Raw genomic sequence first — 24,916 nt, forward strand, 5'->3', positions numbered from 1 at the left:
CGTGTCCGACTCTGTGTGACCCCGTAGACGGCAGCCCACCAGGCTCCCCCGTCCCTGGGATTCTCCAGGCAAGAACACTGGAGTGGGTTACCATTTCCTTCTCCAATGCATGACAAACCTAGACAGCATATTAAAAAGCAGAGACATCACTTTGCAAGCAAAGGTCCGTATAGTCAAAGCTATGGTTTTTCCAGTAGTCATGTACAGATATGAGATTTGGGCCATAAAGAAGCCTGAGTGCCAAAGAATTGATGCTTTCGAACTGTGGTGCTGAATAAGACTCTTGAGAGTCCCTTGGACTGCAAGGAGATTCAACCAGTCCATCCTAAAGGGAATTAACCCTGAACATTCATTGGAAGGACTGATGCTGAAGCTGAAGCTCCAATACTTTGGCTTTTTGAGAAGCGAAGAGCTGACTCACTGGAAAAGACCCTGATGATGGGAAAGACTGAGGGCAACAGAAGAAGGGGGAGATGGAGGCTGAGATGGTTGGACGGCATCACCAACTCAACGGACATGAGTTTGAGCAAGCTCCAGGAAATGGTGAAGGACAGGGAAGCCTAGCATGCTGCAGTCCTTAGAGTCACAAAGAGTCGGACATGACTGAGTGACTGAACCACATAGGACTTGGAGCATATTCCTGCTTTCTAATTTAAATTGTAACAAATGTTTCTAATTTTTACTTCTGTGCTCTTGAGTCACATTGCTGGGTATTCTGTGAATATCAAGTATTTGGCCGGGAAAGAAACTCTTCATCTGCTTATCTATGGGAAAATATGACTTGCATTTCTATGATTTACTATGCAGTGCTATTTCCCTGGACATGTACAGCAAACCCAGTTAAAAGTGCCTTTTTCCTTTCCACATAGAGACTATTGTTGCTAAGTCCTTTAAGTGAATGGATTCTTTTCTACAGATCATCCTAACTCTATCAATCAGATTTTTTTTAATGAGAAATTAAAAGACCTATTATTCATGGGTAAAGAAAAAAGATGCATTTATAATAGATGGAGGTACTATTTAAGCAGTGCTTATACTGTACCAAGCACCCCTTTGAACTTTTCACATATATTTGCTCTTTTAATTCTTATACCAACCTTTAAAAGATACCAATATTAGCATCATTTTAGAGCTGAGACATAGAGAACATAAGTGATTTGCATAAGGTTACACAGATAAGAGTGTTGGAGTAAGATTCAAACACATGCAATTTCATTCAGCATCTGTACTTTTAATCACAGGCATATTACCTTTCGATTTTTGTTCCTGCTTTTTTAGTATAATATATTTCATCATAGACTAAATGTTGATAAAGATAAGATATTTTAGAGCAGTTATAATAATATATGATTTTAATAGAGTAGAAATTCTGAAAAATGTGTATGCTGGAGGTTGAGTCCAAATTCAGCTTCACAGCTTCATTGTATTCTGTATGGTTCATACACTGTGTCTTATAACCTCCTATAATGCAGGAATTTTCCCTGCGTGTGGTCTTTCTTATCCATGTATGATAATGCATATCATAACAGTATTGCACAGTATATAAAGGTTTTATGGGTGTGCATGTCAGATTCATTCAGTGTTTGTAAGGTGACATCAACACGTTTTTGTTGTAATACTTATTAGATGGAAGGCAGTAAGTGTATCCCCAATATAGTTTTGGGATATCCCCAAAATATCCCCCAAATATTCTAGATGGTATACACTGAGTTCTGATGCTTGATTGTAAGGCAAGCACAGCATTGTTCATGACTATTCTGCTTCATAATTAGCATTTCAGAATCGTTGAAAATGTACTTTCTGCTCTGAAACTTTCAGCACCTTGTTTTTGGGATCAAGTCTTTCATCGCATACCTGATTCCAGATGTACCAAAGAACCTGTATGACCGAATACGACGGGAGAAGTACTTAGTCCAAGAAATGATGTACGAGGCCGAACTAGAACACTTGCAACAGCAGCGGAGAAAAAGTGGTCACCCTGTTCACCATGAATGGCCTTAGTGGACGCCTGTTGCCCACTGGGGGCAATACCATTAGTAGACATGATGGCAAATTATAATTCTAGGTGGAATCAGAGGAAGGCATATGCGCCTAACCACATGTACAATATGATACTTGGAAATACATCAGAGCCATCTCTGGATCTGAAATATCCAGTCGTCTAGGGAAGAAGAAAAATGACTCATGACCTTAAAAAGTGGTTAGATTGACATTGCAGGAAGCCAGGGTCTAATTCTCAGAACCAGCCTCAGGGAATTGTGTGTTTGGAAACCTCCACCTTCCATCAACACAGTATACTAGGGAGGGTGATGATGAGGTTTCTAATGACAGATTTCCATGTAAATGTACACAAGTCAGGCATGACTTAAAGTGTCATGTGGTCCTCATGCACACACTAATCTGACTTTGGAATCTTAGGTTGAGTTGAGATACTTACCAAGAAATGACAAATCAGTTATTGCCTTTGCTGCCAGAACATGTCCCTTCAACTTACTGTTTTATAGGAATTTCCTTTGTTTCTTGCTGAGATATTTGGATCTGTGTCACAGGAAATTCATGTGTTTTTTTTTCTCACTGACTATGCAGTTGAAGAGTTGCACAACTTCAGTAGTCAAACCAAAAATCTAAGACTCCGAAAAGAATACCATTTATTGAAATAATACTCTATTGCATTGGCTGCATTCAAATCTGTTTTATCACTAGCAGATTAACTTTCACTGCCTTTTTTTCTCCTTTACTAAATGCCAATGGAGTCATATTGTTATAAAATATGGATGCTCATTCTCTTGTCATTTAGAAGATGATGAATCCGTATTTTACTGTGGAAAGCTGTTTTATAGTATACTTAATTTCCACCTCCCTGATTTATTACAGTTCTCACAGAATAACTTGAAATGCTGTAAATATATTGATTTTCCTTGTACCTTTGCACCTTGTAATACGGAACACAAGTTATTAATACAATTCATGCACCTCTGAGACCAGTTACACAGTATTCCATCATAGCTTGTTTATTCAGGAAAGCAGAAGCCAGATGCTTTGCAACATGTAAGCTTTTCCAACAACGTGCACTCTTGCTCGTGAGCTGGTGAAAACAATGCATGAATATAAATTTATATTATTTGTAAAAGAACACAATTTTTTGAGTTTTACTTTCTTTTTATCACTGAAGGGAGTTTTCTGTTATTTCTTTGGTAGATTGATTTGGTTTATTTCTGAAAACTCACTAGAAACAAAGTCAAATTAATTGTGAAAGACATCATTTTTGCTTGTTGTGGAGTTGCTGTTTCTCTGAACTCTGTGAGCATGAATGTTTACAGACTGATGTTGGAGGAAGCATTCAAATAAAAAAAGTCTGGTGGAGGCATAAACTATGGGGGCAGGATGGGAAGAAAGAGAAGAGTTGAATTAAGAAAATATATAGTAGAAATCAAGACACTTTTTCTTGCAAAACAAAGCTAATCTCAATTTTCTTCTTCTGGGAATGGGATGAGGCATGCATAATCGTGGTGGTGGTGGTTCAGTTGCCAAGTCATGCCCATCTTTTTGAGACCTCATGGACTGTAGCCCGCCAGGCTCCTCTGTCCATGGGTTTCTCCAGGCAAGAATATTGGAGGGGTTTGCCATTTCCTTCTCCATGGGATCTTCCTGACCCAAATCTCATCCATTGACAGGCAGACTCTTTACCACTGAGCCACCAGAGAAGCCCATATGTAATCATGCATTCATACACATATGTGATTTTTTTGTGTGCCGTTTAAAGGTACAGTTATTTCCAAAATTTATAAAGACCAGATTAAACCCAATGGAAATAAAACTATTTTGTATGTGTGCAAGGGTTTCTCTAGCAAGAAAAGTCATAAAGTTTCTCTTCACTATTTTAAAAATTTTAACAATGAAAGTGTTTTCTGTTTTGTTTTATTTTCGTTTTCCTTTCTTTCTCTCCAGAGATAAATAAATCACAGTGGTTGGTTGATATTTGTCAAAAATACTTACTTCCCTACCTGCCCTCTGATTCTGAGCAAGAGGAAGAACTTCAGACTCTAAATGTCCCTCCCATTCCCTTGCCTCAAGGAATTCTTCCATTCAGATTCCAGAGAGGTTTTGTTTCTGCCACCTGCCTTTTCACAGTAACTAATTGTACTAACTGCACAAAGAAACTTTAAATACTTCCATTTTGTAGCATCTGCATTTCCTTTTCTTTGTTGGTTAAATGTATACACATGCCTGAGGATAAATACTCTCTATGCCTATTGAAGACATAAATGAACCTGACATTTATGTCCATTTACAATTAGGGACACAAGGCAAAGACATTTGCCTTATAGTAAAGAATACCAATAGCTATGCCCTTGAGAATTTGTCTCTTTCTGAGTTATTTTTATATAACCATAGAAAATCATATTGATTACCTAGTGGGAATAATATGAACAGAGAAAGGTATTTTTAATACAAATTATGATACATTGATTTAGGAAATGCCTTCTCTGATATTTTTGAAATCAATGGAAAAATAGAGAAACAATGAAAAAAATTATCTGAAATTCTCCTTTTGTGAAACAATGCAGTAGAATCTAGTTATATCTTCATCATTGTTGACAGCAAAATATTGACAGCCCCACACGGTATATCAGTTTTAGACAACTCAGCTTTAGTTGAGAGAAATATTTTATATCATGGTTTTCATATGAATACAAATTATTTCTCAAAGATTTATATAACACACTATTCTCAGGAATTCTGTATTACATGAATGCTGCTTATATATTTTCTTATTCTAAATTGTTGTCTTTTCAAGCAGATAACTAATATACACATATATGTGCATGCTCTCAGCCTTGACAAGTTGCGCCAGGCTGTAGCATTTTCATTGTACAGTGTGTGGAAAATTGCTCTAGGTTATAGCTGAAATTGTTTGCAGTTGTCTGAGTCCGTGCACGCACTTTGAGATAAAATGTGCCTGAGTGACTGCATGAGGAGATACAACTTCTGAATGCTGCATATTCTTCCAAAATGACTCTTAGCACAATCTGTTGTAGAATGCGATAAAAAGGAATCTTTTTCACTCAATAAATTTTCATGTGAGATGGTATTTTTTCTATAATATGCATGTTAATTTAATCCTGCTTGTTTTCTAAATTTGAAGCTGGGATTTGTTGAGTGTGTATGGGAAGAGGGGATTACATATTCTTTAGTTCTCCAAGGCAATAGTTTCCTTTTCTTTGGGCCCTTCTCCACTCTAGAAAAGTTTTGACTCTTTGTCTTCCAATAAACTCACTGTCATCATCGAAGCATTTCCTATGGTAGTGCAGACGGAGCACCACATTGATCCTAATAGTGCTTTGTGTTAGCAAAGATGGGAGAGGAAGCTTGATCTTACACTTGGACTGGCTCTATCAGTCACCATTAAAATCTCCATTGAAAAAAAAAAATAATAAAATCTCCATAGAACAGGAAGTTTAGCAGAGATTATAATTCATGCCAACGAAGAAGGACAAATTGAGCCTGCTGTCAACAAGAAGCCACCAAATTGCCCATTTTTTCTCAATTTGATGGTGCAAATTGAAAATCCAGGTTGTGAAAAGAATTGCTTAAATGATAAAGCTGAATTGATTTATCAATTGGTAACAGGGAAGCGTAAGCCAAGATGTGTTTGTGTATATGCGTGTGTATATGTGTGTGTATATTTGTGTGAGTGGGTGCATCCATACACAGGACTAGGAATTCATTTTTTTCTGTAAAAACCAGTGAGCACTTACTGTCTGTGAGATATGCCTAACTCAGTCCTGTTACGTTAATCTCATATTTTTACTTTCCCCCAAACCTCAGTATTATAACAAGCTCCAGAAACAGTTAAGTTTTATCCAAAGCATCAGTGAACCTCTTATATCCTTCCTGTTATCCTCAGTAGCTCAAAAGAAAACATTTTAGGAATGGCTTGGAAAACCCAGCTTCTAATGGAAAGGTGGGCATTCCTGTATAGACATTTCTATTCAAAATGAAATGTGTCAACAAAGCATAGTCTGAGACTGACTGGGCTTGAGCTTGAATCACTAATCAGTATAGGTTCTCGCTACCTAGGATTCATATACTTGTAGTGGTGTTAAGAGTGTCAAGAGTGCTTGCCAGCTGTGTTCATCTCAGAAATGACACCCATGACCACATTTAATGGTTTTCTTTCCAGAGAACACAGATATTAGAGCCACTGCATCCTAGCCACATCCACAGGACATGTTTTCAGGAAAGTAAGATGAAAGCAGACAGATTGGGAGAAGAGACTCGTATCTGAGACCAGATCCAATTTCTTAGACCATCACATTAAGGAAGAGACATCTATACCTCCTACCTTACTACTTTATGATGGTATCAATGTGTGCTCCGGCACATTCTCCCTGGGCGGGCGGGGGGCGGGAAGCAACTGTTCCATGTATAACTATCCCCGAAGTGGGAGCCTTGTACACCAGACAGGACAGTCAGCTAGGTGGGTTCAGCTTTACATCTTTCCCTAAGAAGGAAGGGGATGATACTTTCATACATATGGTGGCGTTGACTTATTCAGGATATTTGCTTGCTCTCAGTTCTCTCTCTGTGGGAAAAGCAGTATCTTTGCTCTGTTTTTCAGAAAGCAAATTTCCTAAAGTTATTAGTTGAAAACAAAACCTAATGAGATCCATTTCGGCAATTCCCCACAAAAATGATTGTCATGTGGATAGCTAACCCCCTGTGGTATTTAGAGTGAGTGAGTGAGTGAAGTCGCTCAGTCATGTCTGACTCTTTGCGACCCCATGGACTGCAGCCAACCAGGATCCTCAGTCCATGGGATTTTCCAGGCAAGAATACTGAAGTGGGTCACCATTTCCTTCTCCCTGTGGTATTTAAGCTGCCTGCAAATCTTTATAATTATTTTGTCAATGCCCCTCAATGCTGCCAGGTAAACACTTCAAACCAAATTTAATATCTTTTCTAACAAAAATATGAGCAGATTTTCTCACTGATTTCGACATATTATACTTTTTTGGGTGCTGTTCTGTAAGTGAGAAAAGGGAGAATTGAATGATCAGAAAACTTGGATAGCAAAGATAATCATGGAAGCAGTGTTCTGAGAATGGCAGGCATGGGCACAATCGGACCTTCCCACCAAAGCAAAAATGGCTATTTTGCAGATCCTGATTCAGTATCTGCTGTCTGTACACCCTGCCTTCTTTCTGACTGAAAAACAATTTCAGTTTAGTTCATCTTTTAATATGAAGAAGAAATGGAGGCTTTATGGTCTTGTTTTCCTTTTTTTTTTCTTTTCTATTTTAAAACATGAAGCTAGATCTAGTAAGCTTAGATTTCAGTGACAACTCTAGTTAAAGAATAATCATATCAGTTTTCGATGTTGAAGATGAACTTGCACTTAAGTGCAAAATTTTTTCTTCCTGGAATAGTAGTTGGCCTCCATAGTGTAATTTTCAAGTAGGAAAGAGCTATCAGCATCCTATAATTGGGAGAATTTGGGGAAGGCCAGAAGAGAAAGACGATTTCTCCAAACATTTTTGTTTTCAATATGAGAATTACATTGCAGCCATATATTTAGCCTAATGATTATAAATATCAATTTTTTTTTCTTTTTACTTTCAACTTTTGCTCTGAAAATGCTAAAAATCTTAAAATATGAATCTTAACAATAGTGATTATTAATCTTTAACCATTCCAAACTCTCATAAGAAATTTTAAAGCCAGTTAAGGAATTCTTTGCTCTGTTGAGATAGACTGAATAAGTTTTTTAGATGGTATCTTCTCAAAGACAGTATTATTGAAAGAAGGTCGACATTATTGAAGAAAGTGAACAATAAAGATTCATAAGCCTTTATAATGTAGATTCTGAATTGGTCAACAGCATGGTCTAAATGCTCAGTTCTCTACAAAATCTGCCTGACTATATTTCACTGCTACAAATAAGCAATTTGGGGATCACTTATTTATTTTCTTACATGGCAGTTACATTGGCATGAAATCAATACACTACATTTTTTTTTCACTACATGAAATTTATTCTTAGCTTTTCAAATGTGTTAAAGCAGACTCTATAATTGGGAACTGTGTGTTGAGAATACCTGAGTATACACTTGCTTTAAGATTTTTAAAAAAGAGATGAATTGTTGTTTATAGAAATTCCTGAGGACAAATAAGTCATGTCCATAATTGCTACCACCATTATATTTGCTTTTCTTTATTTATCATAACCAATTTTATTGTCATAAAATCCCCTTAATGTTTATTTCTCTGTCTATATATGTGTGTGTATGTGTATATGTAGCCCTGGGTAGCCCAGATGTTACAGGCATTATCCAAAACACTGAAGAAGAAGTCGTGTTATATAACAATATGTCAGATCTTATTTGACATATATTTCCTTGCTCACTTGGTTGACCTGCCTTACTATGTTGTTTAAATAGAATATTTTAGAGAAGATAACTATTTTCATCCCACTCCTGACCCTAGAGAATATTCAATTGACCACTTGAATGCACTTCAATTTGCACTTATTTTTAGAAGATATAAATAATTATGTATTTTCATTATGTATGTCTTTTCTTATTCTATAGAAATTTTTTCCCCTAAAATTAACTAGTTATACAAATATAGCATTAAATTGACTGGTATTTCAGGGCTCTATGAAAAAGCTACTTACAATTTTGGAAATACAAAAATATCATCTTAAATTTCCTGTTGATGTACAGAAGCATTATTATTAACCAACAGTTTCCATTATAGAGTAGGATTATTCTTCTAATTTGTCATTAGAGTCCAATAAGAAAGGTCACTGATATCCTAACATCCCATGTGAGGGCCATTTTGTATTAAGTAGCCAAATATTTATAACCTTATGTCTGTCTTGTGAAGATAACTTGATATTTCAAATATCAAAGGTACAGTAAAAGAAAAGTGGGCTTATGAGTGTTTGTTACTCATATAAGTCTTTGCAAATCTAGATTAGATGGGTCAAAAGATTGGAATGGAGGAGAAAATAATGGTAATAACTCTTTCCAAGAATTACAAGTAAAAATAACCATTAGGTGATTACAATTGATTACTAGTTACTGTTGCTTAAAGTTTTATATCATTTTAATATACATCATTTGTAATATCAATTAAATTTTGTTTGAAAATAGATTTTACTTCAACATTATGAATACTGGATAAAAGAGGTCAACTGTCCAGGAAATCTAGTTGCTACAAAACTGAGACTGAGCACATTAGATTTTTTAATATTCAAATGTACATAGAAAGAGATAAAATGTCTATTACTAATTTTAAAGCAATTTATTTCTAAAAGAACAATTAAAGAGAGACTCCTCTTTTTTTATTTATTGATCTGATCTTTGTAACAATGCTTGATTAAGATTGAAATTACCATAAAAATATTTCAATAATACTCTCTTCGAAATACTGGTTGCAAGCCCCCTGGACTGTGGTTTATTTCTTTTTATATTTAGAAAGAAATGGAATAACATCATAAAATTACAAAATAATGAAACTTATACTACAGAAAAATTTATTTGAATTAAACAAAGGGAAAAGTCCTCCCCCTTTCCACTGTTGTTTCAGTTCAGTTCAGTTCAGTCGCTCAGTCGTGTCTGACTCTTTGCAACCCCATGAACCGCAGCACGCCAGGCTTCCCTGTCCATCACCAACTGCTGTAGCCTACCCAAACCCATGTCCATTGACTCGGTGATGCCATCCAACAATCTCATCCTCTATCATCTCCTTCTCCTCCTGCCCTCAATCTTTCCCAGCATCAGGGTCTTTTCCAGTGAGTCAGCTCTTCGCATTAGGTGGCCAAAGTATTGGAGTTTCAGCTTCAACATCAGTCCTTCCAATGAACACCCAGGACTGATCTCTTTAGGATGAACTGGTTGGATCTCCTTGCAGTCCAAGGGACTCTCAAGAGTCTTCTCCAACACCACAGTTCAAAAGCATCAATTCTTCGGCACTCAGCTTTCTTTGTAGTCCAACTCTCACATCCATACATGACCACTGGAAAAACCATAGCCTTGACTAGACAGATGTTTTTGGATGAAGTAATGTCTTTGCTTCTTAATATGCTGTCTAGGTTGGTCATAACTTTCCTTCCAAGGAGCAAGCGTCTTTTAAATTCATGGCTGCAATCACCATCTGCAGTGATTTTGGAGCCCCCCAAAATAAAGCCAGCCACTGTTTCCACTGTTTCCCCATCTATTGAAGTGATGGGACCAGATGCCATGATCTTAGTTTTCTGAATGTTGAGCTTTAAACCAACTTTTTCACTCTCCTCTTTCACTTTCCTCAAGAGGCTCTTTAGTTCTTCTTCATTTTCTGCCATAAGGGTGATGTCATCTGCATATCTGAGGTTACTGATATTTCTCCTGGAAATCTTTTTCCAGCTTGTGCTTCATCCAGCCCCGTGTTTCTCATGATGTACTCTGCATATAAGTTAAATAAGCAGGGTGACAATATACAGCCTTAACATACTCCTTTTCCTATTTGAAACCAGTCTATTCCATGTCCAGTTCTAACTGTTGCTTCAGTTAGAGAACCACATTTGCTATTAACTGTGCATTGAGTGGCAAACTTAAGTTGAAATGCTGTTTACTTATCAAAGTTTACACTTATGAATGTATTACTTAAATCATAGAGATGAATATTACACTTTTCAATAATAAAACTTGTCTATCTTTAGAAAAGTATTTTTTTCTGTTTTTATGAATTTAGGACCTTTAGAAAAGTTACTCTTTGGAAGGTCATATTTTAATTGAACTCAGCATTATGTTTCTTGAAAATCCTAAAGGGAAACAGTAAACCAATTCAATTTAAAATGGAATGAATACCATTTTATTCATATACTGCAGACTAACATTGAATGTTACATGCAGGTCAGTCACTGTGCTAACTACAGATGATGCTAACTACTGTGCTAACTACAGATGATTTACCTCTGTAAATCTTCGCAACAATTCTATTAAGTAGGGACAGTTTTGCTCCTTTTAATTTGTGAATAAAGTGTAAAAAGTCTTGCCCAAGATTACCAAGATAATTTTTGTTAGAACTTACATTTAAACCTGAAGCCCTAAAAAAAAAAAAAAAAAAAAAAAAAAGAAGCCCTTTGACTCCAATCCCTCACCTCAATCAAGAAGCTTGCTCCAAATGGTGACAAAGAAAATGTCAGTCATCAAATCAAATTCATCCGAAATGAGTGAAAAAGGCATTGAGTACATTCTGCTCCATTTTTACCAATATCTGTGAGTATGTTTAAAAGATAAGAGACTGACATCAAGTTTGGCACATTTTAGGTTGTCCTAGAGCTCATCATTCATTGTCCCCTTGTTGAAAATATCCCTGTTCATTCTGTGGCAAAATCAACCACAAGTGTAACCCATTTTTATGGCTTTGAACTTAGCCCTGGAGAGACTTTATACTGCACCAGTGGCCTTGAAACAACTCTGAGCTGACATTCCTTAGGGAGTGAGGCAGCAGAAGTGTGCTATTTCTAACTAGGCAGATCTGTTGACCTGGCCCTTGTAGTGTCTGTCTGCTTCTCTACACAGCACATGTGGTTTCTGTGCACTGTGGAGATGGCTTTCCTTGGATCCCCATCTGCTCTTAGATTTTTCACCTGTTCTTTTGCAGATAATTATGTGTGATCCCTATATTGACCTCTAAAATTTCTTGAAATGTGACCTCAGAATGCCATAGGTTCAATCACATGAGAGAAGACAGACACATTTGTATAATAAATGTTATTTTCAACGTGCAAGTAAGTCATTTTATATATTGAAAATACTCCAGGTGAAAGAATTAGTGACTAAAAAAGAAAAAGCATCCAAAAACTTTCTGGGAAAGTAGTAAGCTAGTGAAATATCTGTAGGAGAATTTGTGAGTCAACTTTGTAAGAGAATTTGTGAGTAAAATGGAAAAATATAGGGTACCTTTTAGTTTTGCAGAATTCCAAGTGAAATTCTGAATTTTATATATATATAGCTACTATATATATGTATGTGTATATATATACACATACATCTATATATTTATAGTGTGCATGCTCAGTTGTGTCCAACTTTTTGGGACCCCATGGACTGTAGCCTGCCAAACCCCTTTGTCCATGGAATTTTTCAGGCAAGAATACTGGATTGGGTTGCCATTTCCTCCTCCAGGGGATCTTCCCACCCAGGGATAGAACTCACATCTCCTGTGGCTCCTCCATTGGCAGCTGGATTCTTTACCATGAGCCACCAGGGATATCTCTTTATAGATAGCGCTACTGTTAATCTAATTCTTATCCTCAGATTTTTTTTTTTCTTCTTTATCCCATTAACTGAGCCAATGAGGTTTGGCCCAGATTTCAACATTCACCTAATGTATTTTTCAAGTTCTAATTGATAAGAATGTCTTAACTACTAAATCATTTGGAAAATAGTTGCAATTCTCAATTTACAAATCCTTAGATCAATACCTTCATTAGCATGCTGGACCTCAAAAATGTTTTTAGTAATTCGTTTCCTTCTCATTTTCATATTATTTTCTCCAATGTACTTCCTTTCCCTTCTTTCCTCCTCTTTTCAAAATGTATTTTTCTCATCTCTCTTGCATATCATAGCCCAATTTTCTCTTCCTCTCCCATTATTTCACCTCCTGTTTGAAATTGGAAAAGAGAAGGCAAGCAATGGACTATGACTTATAAACTCCAGCTATATTTTAAACTCCTCTATTGATTGTTTTCCCTTCTTTCTAGTTTATCTCTCTATTAATAAACACTGTTTACATAATTTGCCCCCTTCTCCTGCTTCTTTTAAAGTTTTCTCCTCTTGGGTAACATTGATACAACACAGCCTCGCGACTCCTTATCCGTACTTATTTGGATCATTTCTTCTTACTTTGCTGACATACTCGTTCTAGGCCTCTTCATCTTACCTGGCCACCAAAATAAATATGTGGCCCCTGACCTAATGTACCTGACAGACATCAGTTTGTTTCTTACTATCTTTCCTCTGATCTAGCACCTATGGCACTGGTTCTTTTTAACCCTTTAAGGATTTGATTTCTTTGCTTCTTCCAAAAAGCTTTGATTGACTCTCCATTTGTTAACTCACTTTTTGATCTATAATCTCCTCTCACTCCAGAACTTTAACGATCATTTTCTAGAATTCAACTACTATGGTCTTTACTTCCATCTCCTTAACCTGATGGATCACAGTGAGCTTGTAGATATGAGCTGAAGGAACAAAGTAGGAATCCTGTGGACAAGGCATTTAGCACCAAAGAAGACTCTGGGGCTTCTGGAATCCCTTGTGGGCTGGTAAGCTAGCTGTAAGTTTCTTTTGCACAATACTGTCCTAACAGCTGCCTATTGGGGCCTTTGCTCTTTACCCAGCTCAGTAGTAAAGAATCCACCTGCCAGTGCAGAAGATGCTGGAATGCAGGAGACAACAGAGACACAGGTTCGATCTCTGGGTCAGAAAGATCCCCTGCAGTAGGAAATGGCAACCCACTCCAGTATTCTTGCCTGAAAACTTCCATAGACAGAGAAGCCTGGCAGGCTATGGTCCATAGGGTCACAAAGAGTCAGACACGACTGAGCGACTGAGCACTCATGCATACACGGAAAAAGACTCTAGACTTCTTATTGAGCACAGAGTGAATTTTTCACTGTAAGGTGATAGAAGAGAAGAAGAAATACTACACTAAGAATATAAAGGGAGCAGAGTATTTAGTTATAGTTGTTCCCATTTACCAGACATACCAGTCTCTCCTCTTATGCTGAGCAAAATTAATTTGAAGTCTTGGTCAGGACAGCTGTAATAGCAAGAATGACTGGAAGAGGACTTAAAGGTGTGTGGGTGGGTTGAGGGGAGGGATTAAGATCAGTCGTGTTCCCATTGCACCTGCAGGATGAAGGGATGTGACATGCCTGCATATATGTAAGGTCTGGGGGTTGGGGTGGACGTTATTCCCTTGTTTTATGAGCAGTGTCAGGGAAGCGTTTAATACGCAGCTCTCCTCCTGCAAACTCCAACATGTATGTGCTGTGTGTGCTTAGCTGCTCAGTCCTGTCCAACTCTTTGAGACCCCATGGACTGCAGCCCCCCAGGCTCCTCTGTCCGTGGGGATTCTCCAGGCAAGAAGACTGCTGTGGGTCGCTGTTTCCTTCTCCAGGAGATCTTCCCAACCCAGGGGTTGAACCCAGCTCTCCCGCATTGCAGGCAGATTTTTTACCAGCTTAGCCACCAGGGAAGCCCAAGAATACTGGAGTGGGTAGCCTATCCCTTCTCCAGGGCATCTTCCTGACCCAGGAGTCAAACCGGGGTCTCCTGCATCGCAGGCAGATTCTTTACCGGCTGAACTACCAGGGAAGCTCAAACTCCAAGATATTTGATGGCTAAAAAAAAAAACTACAAAAAAATAAAATAAAATACCCAGCCAACCAACAAACACACATAGTCCCTGGAGTTTTATATAACACAAAACAAAGAGACTGATTCTTACACTCTGATGAAGTCAAGCCCTAATTTACTAAAAAAGAAAGTTGCTGGGGCACTTAAGGCTTGTCTATTTTTTCTCACCTGAAAGTGGGATCTTCCAAAAAATAGTCTTCAGAATATTCTGGGAAACATTCATTTTATTTGTGGTCATAAATAATATAAATACACATTAGACAACCCTGTCTTCTAGCAGTGGCAACTACAAAGTCTACTAACCAATGTGCTTAGTCGCTCAGTCGTGTCTGACCCCATGGACTATAGCCCGCCAGGCTCCTCTGTCCATGAGGATTCTCTAGGCAAGAATACCGGAGTGGGTTTCCATGCCCTCCTCCAGGGAATCTTCCCAACCCAGGGATTGAACCCAGGTCTCCCGCATTGCAGGCAGATTCTTTACTGTCTGAGCTACCAGGAAAGCCCACTAAACATTAGGAAGGAATTATGTGGACTGTGTGTATTTGTGTGTGTGCGTGTGTTGCCTTAGAAATGGGTAATCTTCTCTAAAGCCATGTTGTCATAGCTTTTGTCCTTGGGATCATAGCCTGGAACATGCGCCAGGCTTTCTTGCTTGAGGCCGTTTTGTAAGACAGATTCAGCCCCTTGTTTCCAGGTACTGCCATTCTCAAGGTTTTCCTGAGGAAAATAGAAAGACACATATTAGTGGGACAGTCTTAATGTATCCCAAATCAAACTCAGGGAATCTTGCTTACACCTCCCCCTTTGAAAAAAAAAAAAAAAAGATAGATAAATATAAAAACAGCACAAATAACCCTGACCCAGGGCACTTCCTAACTGGTAGATTTGATGCCTCAATCCATGTAGGTGCCATTTCTAATGATGATGATAATAATAATAATAATAATAATAATAATAAAAACAGAGCAGTTTAGTCAGCTTGTGGCCCAAACAGTAAAGAATCTGCCTGCCATGCAGGAGGCCCAGGTTCGATGCTTGGATTGGGAAGATCCCTTGGAAAAAGGAACAGCTACCCACTCCAGTATTCTTGCCTAGAAAATCCCATGGACAGAGGATCCTAATGGGCTACAGTCCATGGGGTCACAAAGAGTCAGACACAGCTGAGCCAGTAATTGCATTGCACAATGTATCAATGCATGGAGTGAAAACCTCTATGTCTCTAGTACACAGTCCTGTGAGGCAGTAGTATTACTTCCTGAGGAGAGACAAACTTGTGTCTTGCAAGGTGGTCACCCTCTTCCTTTCCATGAACAGCAAGTCCTCTGGTCACGACAGGAGCCCTGTTATGCGAACTCTCCAGAAGGCTGCTCAGTGTTGTTCCTTGGCAAAGGAGCCCAGCAGTGACAGCTAAGTGTCCCCTCCCAGTCTAAACTCAGCCTTGAGAACAGAGGCTGTGTGCATCAGCAAGATTCCCCGTTTATCCCAGGAGATTTGTGCCCAGGAAGAGATGGCTGTAAAGCAGTAAATAACATGATTCTTTTTTTTTTTTCTAGAACTTCCTCAAACTCCATTTATCCAAACAATACACTGCTTAGCCAGCTGCCTTGTCAGCAAATAGACTGCCTTCCCATTCTGAGCCCCTGTCAAGAAGGTGCTCTCCTTAGCAAAAACTGTGAAACTCAGCTTTACTTCACATACAAGTTATTATGGGCTTTGGGTAGGGGGGCAAGCAAATGACAACTTAAGAGCTGTGATAAGGGCAAAGAGTCCCTCTCCTAGAGTACTGACAGAGTGAAATGTCTGGGCTTGAAAGAAAGATAATAAGCCCTCACTTTAAGGGAAAAAAATTCCTGCCTGTAATCAGACTGAGAGGAAAGACACGGATAAAACCAGTTGCAAACCCAGCAGGAAACACTGTTTCTGTCAAGGTCCTGGCATTATCAGATGCCATAGTAACTTGGAGTGATTACTGCTCTTCCACCAAAGCTGCCCCAGATGGCTTTGTCTCCATTCCCTCTTCCCTTACGTAGACCCCTCTTAGAATCCTCCAGCAGAAACACCAACCTTACCCTTTTGTTGAGGATGGCACCCTTGGGGTGTCCCAGACCCCTTCCTATATCAAGTCAGTAAGTCCAATCTGGTCTGACTTCAGGCTGTTACGGTGGTTGTGGGCTGAAGTGACCCTAATCATACTCAGGCAGTGTCTCTAGACCTTAATAGCACTGGGACAACTTCCCTCACCCTGTGTGGCCTGAACATGATTCTTGGAAGGATAAAAGGAGAGCTGGGAAATAGTATGTATCCTGCTGCTTCTCTGTCTGAGGAGTTCCATCAATAAATCTTACTTTATATTTATATATAAATAACAAATTTATATTTATACTTTGTGACATACCAGACATGTTCATATCCAGGTCACACTGCATGGTCTCCCCTTTGTTCTCAGATAAGAGCTGAAGTTCCAAAAATGTGAAAGTTGCTCAGTCATGTCCTATTCTTTGCAACTGCATGGACCATACAGTCCATGGAATTCTCCAGGCCAGAATACTGGAGTGGGTATCTGTTCCCTTCTCCAGGGCATCTTCCCAACCCAGGAATTGAACACATGTCTCTCGCATTGCAGGCAGATTCTTTACCAGTTGAGCCACCAGGGAAGCCTAAGAATACTGGAGTGGATAGCCTATCCCTTCTCCAAGGATTCCCCCAGGATCTTCCTGACCCAGGAATCAATCCGGGGTCTCCTCTTCTGCATTGCAGGTGGATTATTTACCAGTTGAGCTACCAGGGAATTTGGCTGAGGTAACTGAAGTGAAAACCCAGATTCTTTCAGATTCTCATATCCACCAGCTACCCTCCCGACTCCCAGCCTTGCAGATGGTTTCAATGGGCAGAAACGGAATCCTTTTGAGCCAATTCACATTGTTCAGAAGCTCGAACATCAGCTTACCTGCTCTGTTCCGCTGTCATGCTGAACTCCACACCAGCACAGTGTTTTGTATTTCTTAGACCAAAAGCAAAATAAATTGCAGACTGGTCTAATTAGCAGTGGTGGAATATCCTTGCCCTTTTGGCGACCTATTAATAAAAGGAAAAATGGATTAGGTGTTGCACGCTTCCAAGAGTTCCTTTAAGGACTGTCCATTTGAGAACTAGGTCACTCTTTCTGTGGTGAACCCCAAATCATGCCTGTAAGATGGGTACCTCATTCGGCAATGCACAAGACTAGCCCTTGTCTTCCTTGGCCCCAAGAAGAGGAAAGTATGTAACTGACCTGTTAGGAAGCTGATGATTACTCCAGCAGCTATGCATCCCAGGCAGCCCACGGTGCTATAGTGCAGGTAGGAGATTGCATACCAGGTCTCAGCGATGGCAGGTCTGTGAAGAGCAGCAGCACATCCTCAGTGCTGAGTGTGAAGTCATGATTCACAGTGACTAAGAGGATGGCTGAGGGCTCGGCATTTCTTAAAACGGTCTTCCCTGGTGGCTCAGTGGTGAAGAGCCAATGCAGGGGACCCAGGTATGATCCCTTGTTGGGACGATCCCCTGGAGGAGGAAATGGCAACCCACCCCAGTATCCTTGCCTGGGAAATCCCAAGGACCGAAGAGTCTGGCAGGCTACGGTCTATGGGGTCACAAACAGTCAGACATGACTGAGCAACTAAACAACAATCTCTGAAAACCCCAAAGCTTATCTTTTTGCCATTTGATCATTTTTTTTAAATAATTGACTGTAGAGTGGTTGTGTTTTATATTCCACTCAACTCAATCCATCCCTGAATTACAAGTCCTACTACTACACCACAATTGCAATAAGGACCATGCCTTCCATTTCAGACATTTACTAAGCCCAGATTTAGTGCCAAAAATTGTGACAGACACTGGAGATTAAAGATGAGTAAGTCACAAAGTCTACATGTAAGAGTTAACAATCATAAAATAGACTAGCACACCTTCGTAGAAGAGCAACAAAGGATTTGGAAAATATTCAGAAAGAGTGTTAAACCCAGGCTGATATGTGAGATGATGCCTCACCTTGTTTTTAAAAAATACTTAGCTGTTATTCAAGCAAAAAAAAAAAAAAAAAGGTTGTTAGAACCAGGATTCAGCATTCCAAGAAAAAAATATAGAATAAGCACAGGCAGGCAGGAAGAAACAGTCTAGTGGACCTGAGAACTCAGACTTCCAATTACCGCTCTTGCCAAGTTCATCCTTGGGCACCGGGATGCAGAGGAATGCATATTCTTGGGCCCTGCGATGCAGAGGAATGTGTATTTACGTAAAGCTGGAACCCTGGGGCACTCTTTGTTGCTGGGTACCATCCAGAACAACTCTCTCTTAGGAGAGCAAGATGGTCTCCTCAGACTTAGCATGAAGTATGCGCCTTTCTCTAACTTGGGCACCCTCTTTCTGGGACCTGACGCCATCCTTAAGGTGAGACTACCTGCTGGATAGCGCTGGAGGCACTGATTCCGTCACATTTGATAGGTCACACCGGTCAGTCGATAAAGGCAAAGGCCATGTCTTGGAGGCTGGTGCAGGGTATATGAAGGCCCCGATGGCCACCCAAAATGACAAGAGGATTCCAGTCAGAAGGCCTGCTAGGGCACCCTTGATAAAGAAAACCAAAAGTTAATGAGAGATCTGACCATTAAAAGATCAAAGCCATTGAAAGAATAATGAGATTGAAAAGCCTTCTGTCTCAGAGATTCTGGCTTTCTACCCCCAATCCTGGCCACTTGTGCTCAAAACAGCACACTGCCTGCCTTCAAACTCCCATGATGAGCTTTATTTAGGAATACATTGTTCCTTAAATGAAGACATTGGAGGATTTTATTGTGGTCATTGTATGTAAATTTTGGCAGGATTGTTTTTCTCCTTTTGGCTTCTCCCTCTTATCACTAAAAAATAGTGATAAGATTGTTGAACCTCAGTTCCCAGAAGAAGAGTTTCAGAAATTCAGGAAAACCTCAGATAATGGAGACATTGGGGTCATTTTTCACTGACAGCCATTATAGGCTGTGATATAGAAATTTTTATTCCCATATCTCTTCCCAGGTGATGCTGGTCACATCCTTGGACTCCCAAGTTTAGAGTTTTTGATTTGAGTCTAAATGTTAGTTGTGTCACTTAAGGGTCATACTTCTTGATACAAAGTTAAAAGCCAGTGAGTCACTCTCTCCTTCCAAGGAAACAGAATAATCCAGCAGAGATCAGGACCACCAAAAACTAAAACTGAATCTTGCTGGTCTCTGCCAGATAGCTGAGCTTTCTCTGTGATAGAAAACAACTTGTCGGTTTCTCTTATTTATTCATAAAAATGGCTCCTCAGTTACAGCACCAGAATGTTCTCTTTGTTATTGTTTGGGGAAATTAAAGCAATGAGCATGACTTGACTGCTAGGGCCCTTGGGCTGCGCTGCACATGTTTGCTCAGTCATGTCTGACTCTTTGCAACACTGTGGACTGTAGCCTAACAGGCTCCTCTGTCTGTAGTATCTTCTTGGCAAGAATACTGGGGTGGGTTGCCATTTCCTCCTCCAGTGATCTTCCAGACCCATAGACTGAACACACATCTCTTGCGTCTCTTGCATTGGCAGGCGAATTCTTTACCACTAGCGCCACCAGATGCTATAAATTAATGATCAGAAAAGTATTTGCAATAACTGAGCATTGTATTATATTTCCAAATAGGTGTTCCTTTTGATTTATTTTTACTACACAGTCATTCAACCAATATTTACTTAAGGACATACCATTAGCTTGTATCGGGGCTTCCCCGGTGGTGCTAAGTGGTAAAGAAGAAACTACCCGGCAATGCAGGAGGCATAAGAGATGTGGGTTTTATCCCTGGGTTGGGAAGATTCCCTGGAAGAGGGCATGGAAACCCACTCTGGTATTCTTTCCTGGAGAATCCCATGGACATAGGAGCCTGGCAGGCTAGAGTCCATAATGTCACAAAGAGCCGGACACCACTGAAGTGACTTAGCACTCATGTGCACACATTAGCTCGTCAAAACCAAGAATGTCCAGCTATTAAAATATGCAGGCTGGTCTCCTCTCTCCTTCTTCAATTAGTTAATTAGCTTAACTAAGTTACTTATAATTTTGGGTAACTAAATATAGAAAAGAAAATTTACACTTTTAAAGTTTTCAAAGTTGGGTTTTAACTAAACTATTTCTGATCTTAGTATCTGTTTTATATTTTGTTTTGTGGGCTCTTAGTTTAGAGAAGACAACTTAAACCCTGAAGAGTTAACATTGAGGCCGTAACATATGGTATTTCATGGCTGGCTGTTACTTTGTTTTCTGCTCTTAATACAGATTCACTGAAGTCAGAGATTGGAGGGCTGGGGCTCTATTTAGATCTACTGTGGAAAGAAGCCCTCATTTTTTCTGGCAAAGACAAATGACCTTTCTAAGGAGGACTGAGAGAGGAGAGAGTGGCCGGGCCCAGTCTCAGCTGGAAGTGTGCAGAGGGGTGTGGGAGACTTACCTTCCAGTTCACAAAAGGGAACACGATTCCCAGAGAGAACAAGCCCAGCATCGGCCCCCCACACATGCCGTGGATGCTGAGGGCAGCCTGTGGAGCAAAGCAGATCAGATCAACAAATACTATATTCCCCAGAATCTGTGGCCCACCCAGGACCAACTCCCTTTCTTGGACATGGGATGAATTGCAGTCCTAGTCTTGACCGTGTCACTTATTAATCATGTGCTTTCTCAAAATCATTTCTTCCTTCTGGGCTCATTGATAAGCATTATGTAACAAAAACAAAAATATCTATAAACATACTCGTGTGTGTATATGAACACAGACAATTTGGATTTAGTAGGGTAAGTATTCCCACAAGCTGGAAATTATTGACTTGTTTATATTTTCTATCTTGTCAAAATGCTTTTGTAGGGGGGTGAGAGAGAGGTCCAAGTGGGACATGTGACTGATTTGCTTCACTGTACAGCAGAAGCTAACACAACATGGTAAGGGAATTATAACACAAGTTTTAAAAAGAAAGTTTTTTAATAATATATTTAATAAATACATCTATAACTTGGTTGCCTATCTTATGTAGTTGATCCAGTTGTTTTAATTTAGTTTGAACAACTCTATTATTTTGACAATAATTATTAACCCACTCTTACTATCTCACCAGAATACCTCAAAGATGTTGCAGCATTAATTTGGAACTTGGTGGGGAGGCCATTGGATACTCAATATCCTATATCCCATTGTTATGGGTCTGTCTCCTTTGGATATACAGGGAGTTTGGCAAATGCATTTCCATCTCTCTTAGCCTTTAAGTTATTGAACCCATTGAATTGGCAAAGGGTTTTAATTAAACTAGTTTGCTATCAACCTATATAGTCTTTTGCCATAGCCTTGCGAAAGTCTTGAACATACACAGGCACTGATAAACCTGAAAGGGAGCATGTACTTAAGTATGTGCATGCACATGCACACACACACACACACACACACACACACACACACAAAGCTACTCTGCAATGCAACCTTAGTTCTATCCATACAACTGCAGGACTCTTAGATCAAGGGACTGTGATAAGAATGCTCTAAACATTTTATCCATCTTTTCTGTTCGTCAGGCACCAGCTCCATGTCTTATGTGTCAGACAATAGAGATGAACTACCTTGGCACTCTAAACAAATGATCTCATTTCATGCCCACAATTACCCTGCTTAGTTGGTAGCACTAACTGGATTTTACAGATGAGAAATTCGGACTGAAATAAAGTATATTCAAGGTATACTTTCAGTTAGAATGTTGCAGAGGTGAGATTTAAGAGTCTGAAGTCAGTTTTGTTTGGCTCTAAAACCCACATTTTCTCTTCTAAAAGCAAGTCCCACCTGAAAAAAGACAAGAGCATGGACAACCATCATAGTCTCCTTTTTCTATTTAAGGGGAAAAAGTTCTTTGAAAGAGTCCATCACTAAGAGAATATTTAGATTCTCATTTTGACTTTGCCACATGTAAATATGATCTGGTGAAACTTCAGTTATTAATTCAGATTTATTTCAGATAGTCTTCTTTCTTTAAAAAATAAAATATAAATGGGACCAAGGGGACTTCAAGTCCACTCCAGCTATAATATAAATTCTTTTGTCCAGAAAAATGAGCTACAATGCACTGTTATGATTGCTTTTCCAGGATAATTTTTAGAGAAATCAATGCCACAGATAGATCTTTGGCAAGATGGAGACAGATAAGATTACAGTAAATATTCTTCCCCAAAGTCAATACTTAATAGTCTTCACATTTTCTCTACTGATTGATAGCATTAATTTCTAGTTGCTGTGGTTGCTGAATTTGGAAGCTAACTTACTAGCTATTATATGGGAGAATCAGTAAATTAGGATAAATGTTTATTTTCCCCATAGGAGAAAAATAATGAACAATCTCTTATGAAGTCCTTAGCCAATATGCTCTGGGTAAGGGGAAAGTTTTCATGTGATAAAAGAGAAATAAATCAAAGAGTTTCTGGATTTTAAAAATACGTATTTCTGTAATATACAAAACCAACTTCAATTTCTTGTCTTTCTTTTTGTCATTAAGCATGTTTAATTGAAGGAAGACAGAGCTCATTTAATAGCCCCTACCCCAATGGCCAAATCCCATTTAAGCCCCTGCTGCAAAGAGAGGATTGCAGCTAAAGAAATATGTTTCAGAACTGGGGTTGCCTCATGGTGTCCTAGCCTTCTCAGATGACAAGTGGGGATCAAAATACCTGCTTCTAATACCTGCTTCCTGGGATTTTTGTGTGTGTGCCTGTTTGAGAGTATTCAATGTGGAATCCAAAAGAAAACTCCTAAATAGAATCTGGGCACTCTGGAGCACATGACAATCACCCCCAAAATATTATCCACCATTATCATCATCTTACTATTACCTTCTTACCTCCCCTGTTAGTGAACTCTCTGATCCCTGAGGTGTGTCATTTGATGCTTGGACTGTTTTGAAATCTAGAATGTACTTCTTTCTATACTTCGAAAGAAAGAAAGATCACCACCCACTCCCACAAAAAAAAAAACAAAGAAAGCACTTTCTTAAATTGGGAAAAAGATTTAGAGATCTAGAGTATAGAGATCGTGGTATGCATGGGAAGCCTGGAGTGCTGCAGTCCGTAGGGTTGCAAACAGTCAGATATGACATAGCAACTGAACAACAATAACAGAGGTCATCGCAGCCCTTAGCAGAACTATTGAGTTGGCCAGAAAGTACATTCTAATTTTCTGTAAGATCCTGAATGAACTTTTTGACCAACCCAGTAGCTGATGGTCATTAAGACAGCAGCATAATAGATAGATAGACTGGCTTTTCCCAGAGGGAACTCCACAGAGCATTAGTTACCAGATCTCCACTGATGTTACTCTACTGATGTGGCTGACAAAGGTCTGTCTAGTCAAAGCTATGGTTTTTCCAGTAGTCATGTATGGATGTGAGAGTTGGACTATAAAGAAAGCTGAGCACCAAAGGATTGATGCTTTTGAACTGTGTTGTTGGAGAAGACTCTTGAGAGTCTCTTGGACTGCAAGGAGATCCAACCAGTCCATCCTAAAGGAAATCAGTCCTGAATATACACTGAAATGACTGATCTGAAGCTGAAACTCCAATTTTTGGCCACCTATTGCGAAGAACTGACTCATTTGAAAAGACCCTGATGCTGGGAAAGATTGAAAGTGGGAGGAGAAGGAGACGATGGTTGGATGGCATCATCAACTCAAAGGACATGAGTTTGAGTAAGCTCCAGGAGTTGGTGATGGATAGGAAAGCCTGGTGTGCTGTAGTCCATGGGATTGCAGAGTTGGACATGACTGAGCAACTAAACTGAGTGATGCTACCTACCCCTCCTCCTATCTTCTCTCCCTGTACATGATGCTGTGGTCACGTATTTTAAGTGAAACAGCTTACTAGGTTTTCCCAGAGCCTTTGCTATGGTACTGTGTGCTGTAGTTTTATGAAAGGGTAATGCATTGGAAAATTAAATGGTATATTATAGTTGTCTTTCTGCACCTGTCAAATCAGATGTCTTCAGAGAAGCAAAGAGAGCATTTTAGACACAAATCTCTCTCCTAGGAAACATCAGTGTGTTCATTTCTTGCCCACTGGCATCCCCTAAACTGTGTGAACTTTGTGACACACATTTTAACCAATCAAGAAAGGAAGCAAGCCTAGCATACTTATTTGAATAAGGATAAGCATCCCTCACAGCTCCCTCTTCATGGTAAGCTTGACGTGTTACATCAGTGTTGCAGGAGCCCTTATCTATTCTGGAGCCTTTCATGCCTCAATGGCAAATAAGCTTAACATGCAAATATCTCTGGAAGAAAACAATTTATTGTTTCAAATTCTCACCAAATTGAACATGGTGATACATCCTTAAAACAACGTTGTTAATCAACTATACTCCGATAAAAAATAGAAAGAAAAAAGAGTGAATAATGATTGGATAAAGGGGAGAAGATAAAGGGGCACAAAGCAGCAGAGG

At 39.3% G+C, this 24,916-nt stretch overlaps 2 protein-coding genes across 4 annotated transcripts in view; one reads left to right on the forward strand and one right to left on the reverse strand.

Annotated features, from left to right (window-relative positions):
- Nucleotides 1–5,301, forward strand: part of ANO3 (anoctamin 3) — a 428,911-nt gene extending 423,610 nt beyond the window's left edge. For all 3 annotated transcript variants that reach the window (XM_043482413.1, XM_043482414.1, XM_043482415.1), the window contains one exon: nucleotides 1,819–5,301. In XM_043482413.1, the coding sequence (XP_043338348.1) occupies nucleotides 1,819–2,001 (183 nt within the window). In that variant the 3' untranslated portion in view covers nucleotides 2,002–5,301. The remainder of the gene's footprint in view (nucleotides 1–1,818) is intronic.
- Nucleotides 5,302–14,620: 9,319 nt separating this feature from the next.
- SLC5A12 (solute carrier family 5 member 12) overlaps nucleotides 14,621–24,916 on the reverse strand; it is a 51,641-nt gene continuing 41,345 nt past the window's right edge. The window contains exons 11-15 of the mRNA XM_043482714.1: nucleotides 20,907–20,993; nucleotides 18,856–19,022; nucleotides 17,686–17,789; nucleotides 17,362–17,489; nucleotides 14,621–15,131 (exon numbers count right to left, since the gene is read on the reverse strand). Of these exons, the coding sequence (XP_043338649.1) occupies nucleotides 14,979–15,131; nucleotides 17,362–17,489; nucleotides 17,686–17,789; nucleotides 18,856–19,022; nucleotides 20,907–20,993 (639 nt within the window). The 3' untranslated portion in view covers nucleotides 14,621–14,978. The remainder of the gene's footprint in view (nucleotides 15,132–17,361; nucleotides 17,490–17,685; nucleotides 17,790–18,855; nucleotides 19,023–20,906; nucleotides 20,994–24,916) is intronic.

Source organism: Cervus canadensis, chromosome 11 (genome assembly GCF_019320065.1).
Source record: "Cervus canadensis isolate Bull #8, Minnesota chromosome 11, ASM1932006v1, whole genome shotgun sequence".
NCBI lineage: Eukaryota > Metazoa > Chordata > Mammalia > Artiodactyla > Cervidae > Cervus > Cervus canadensis.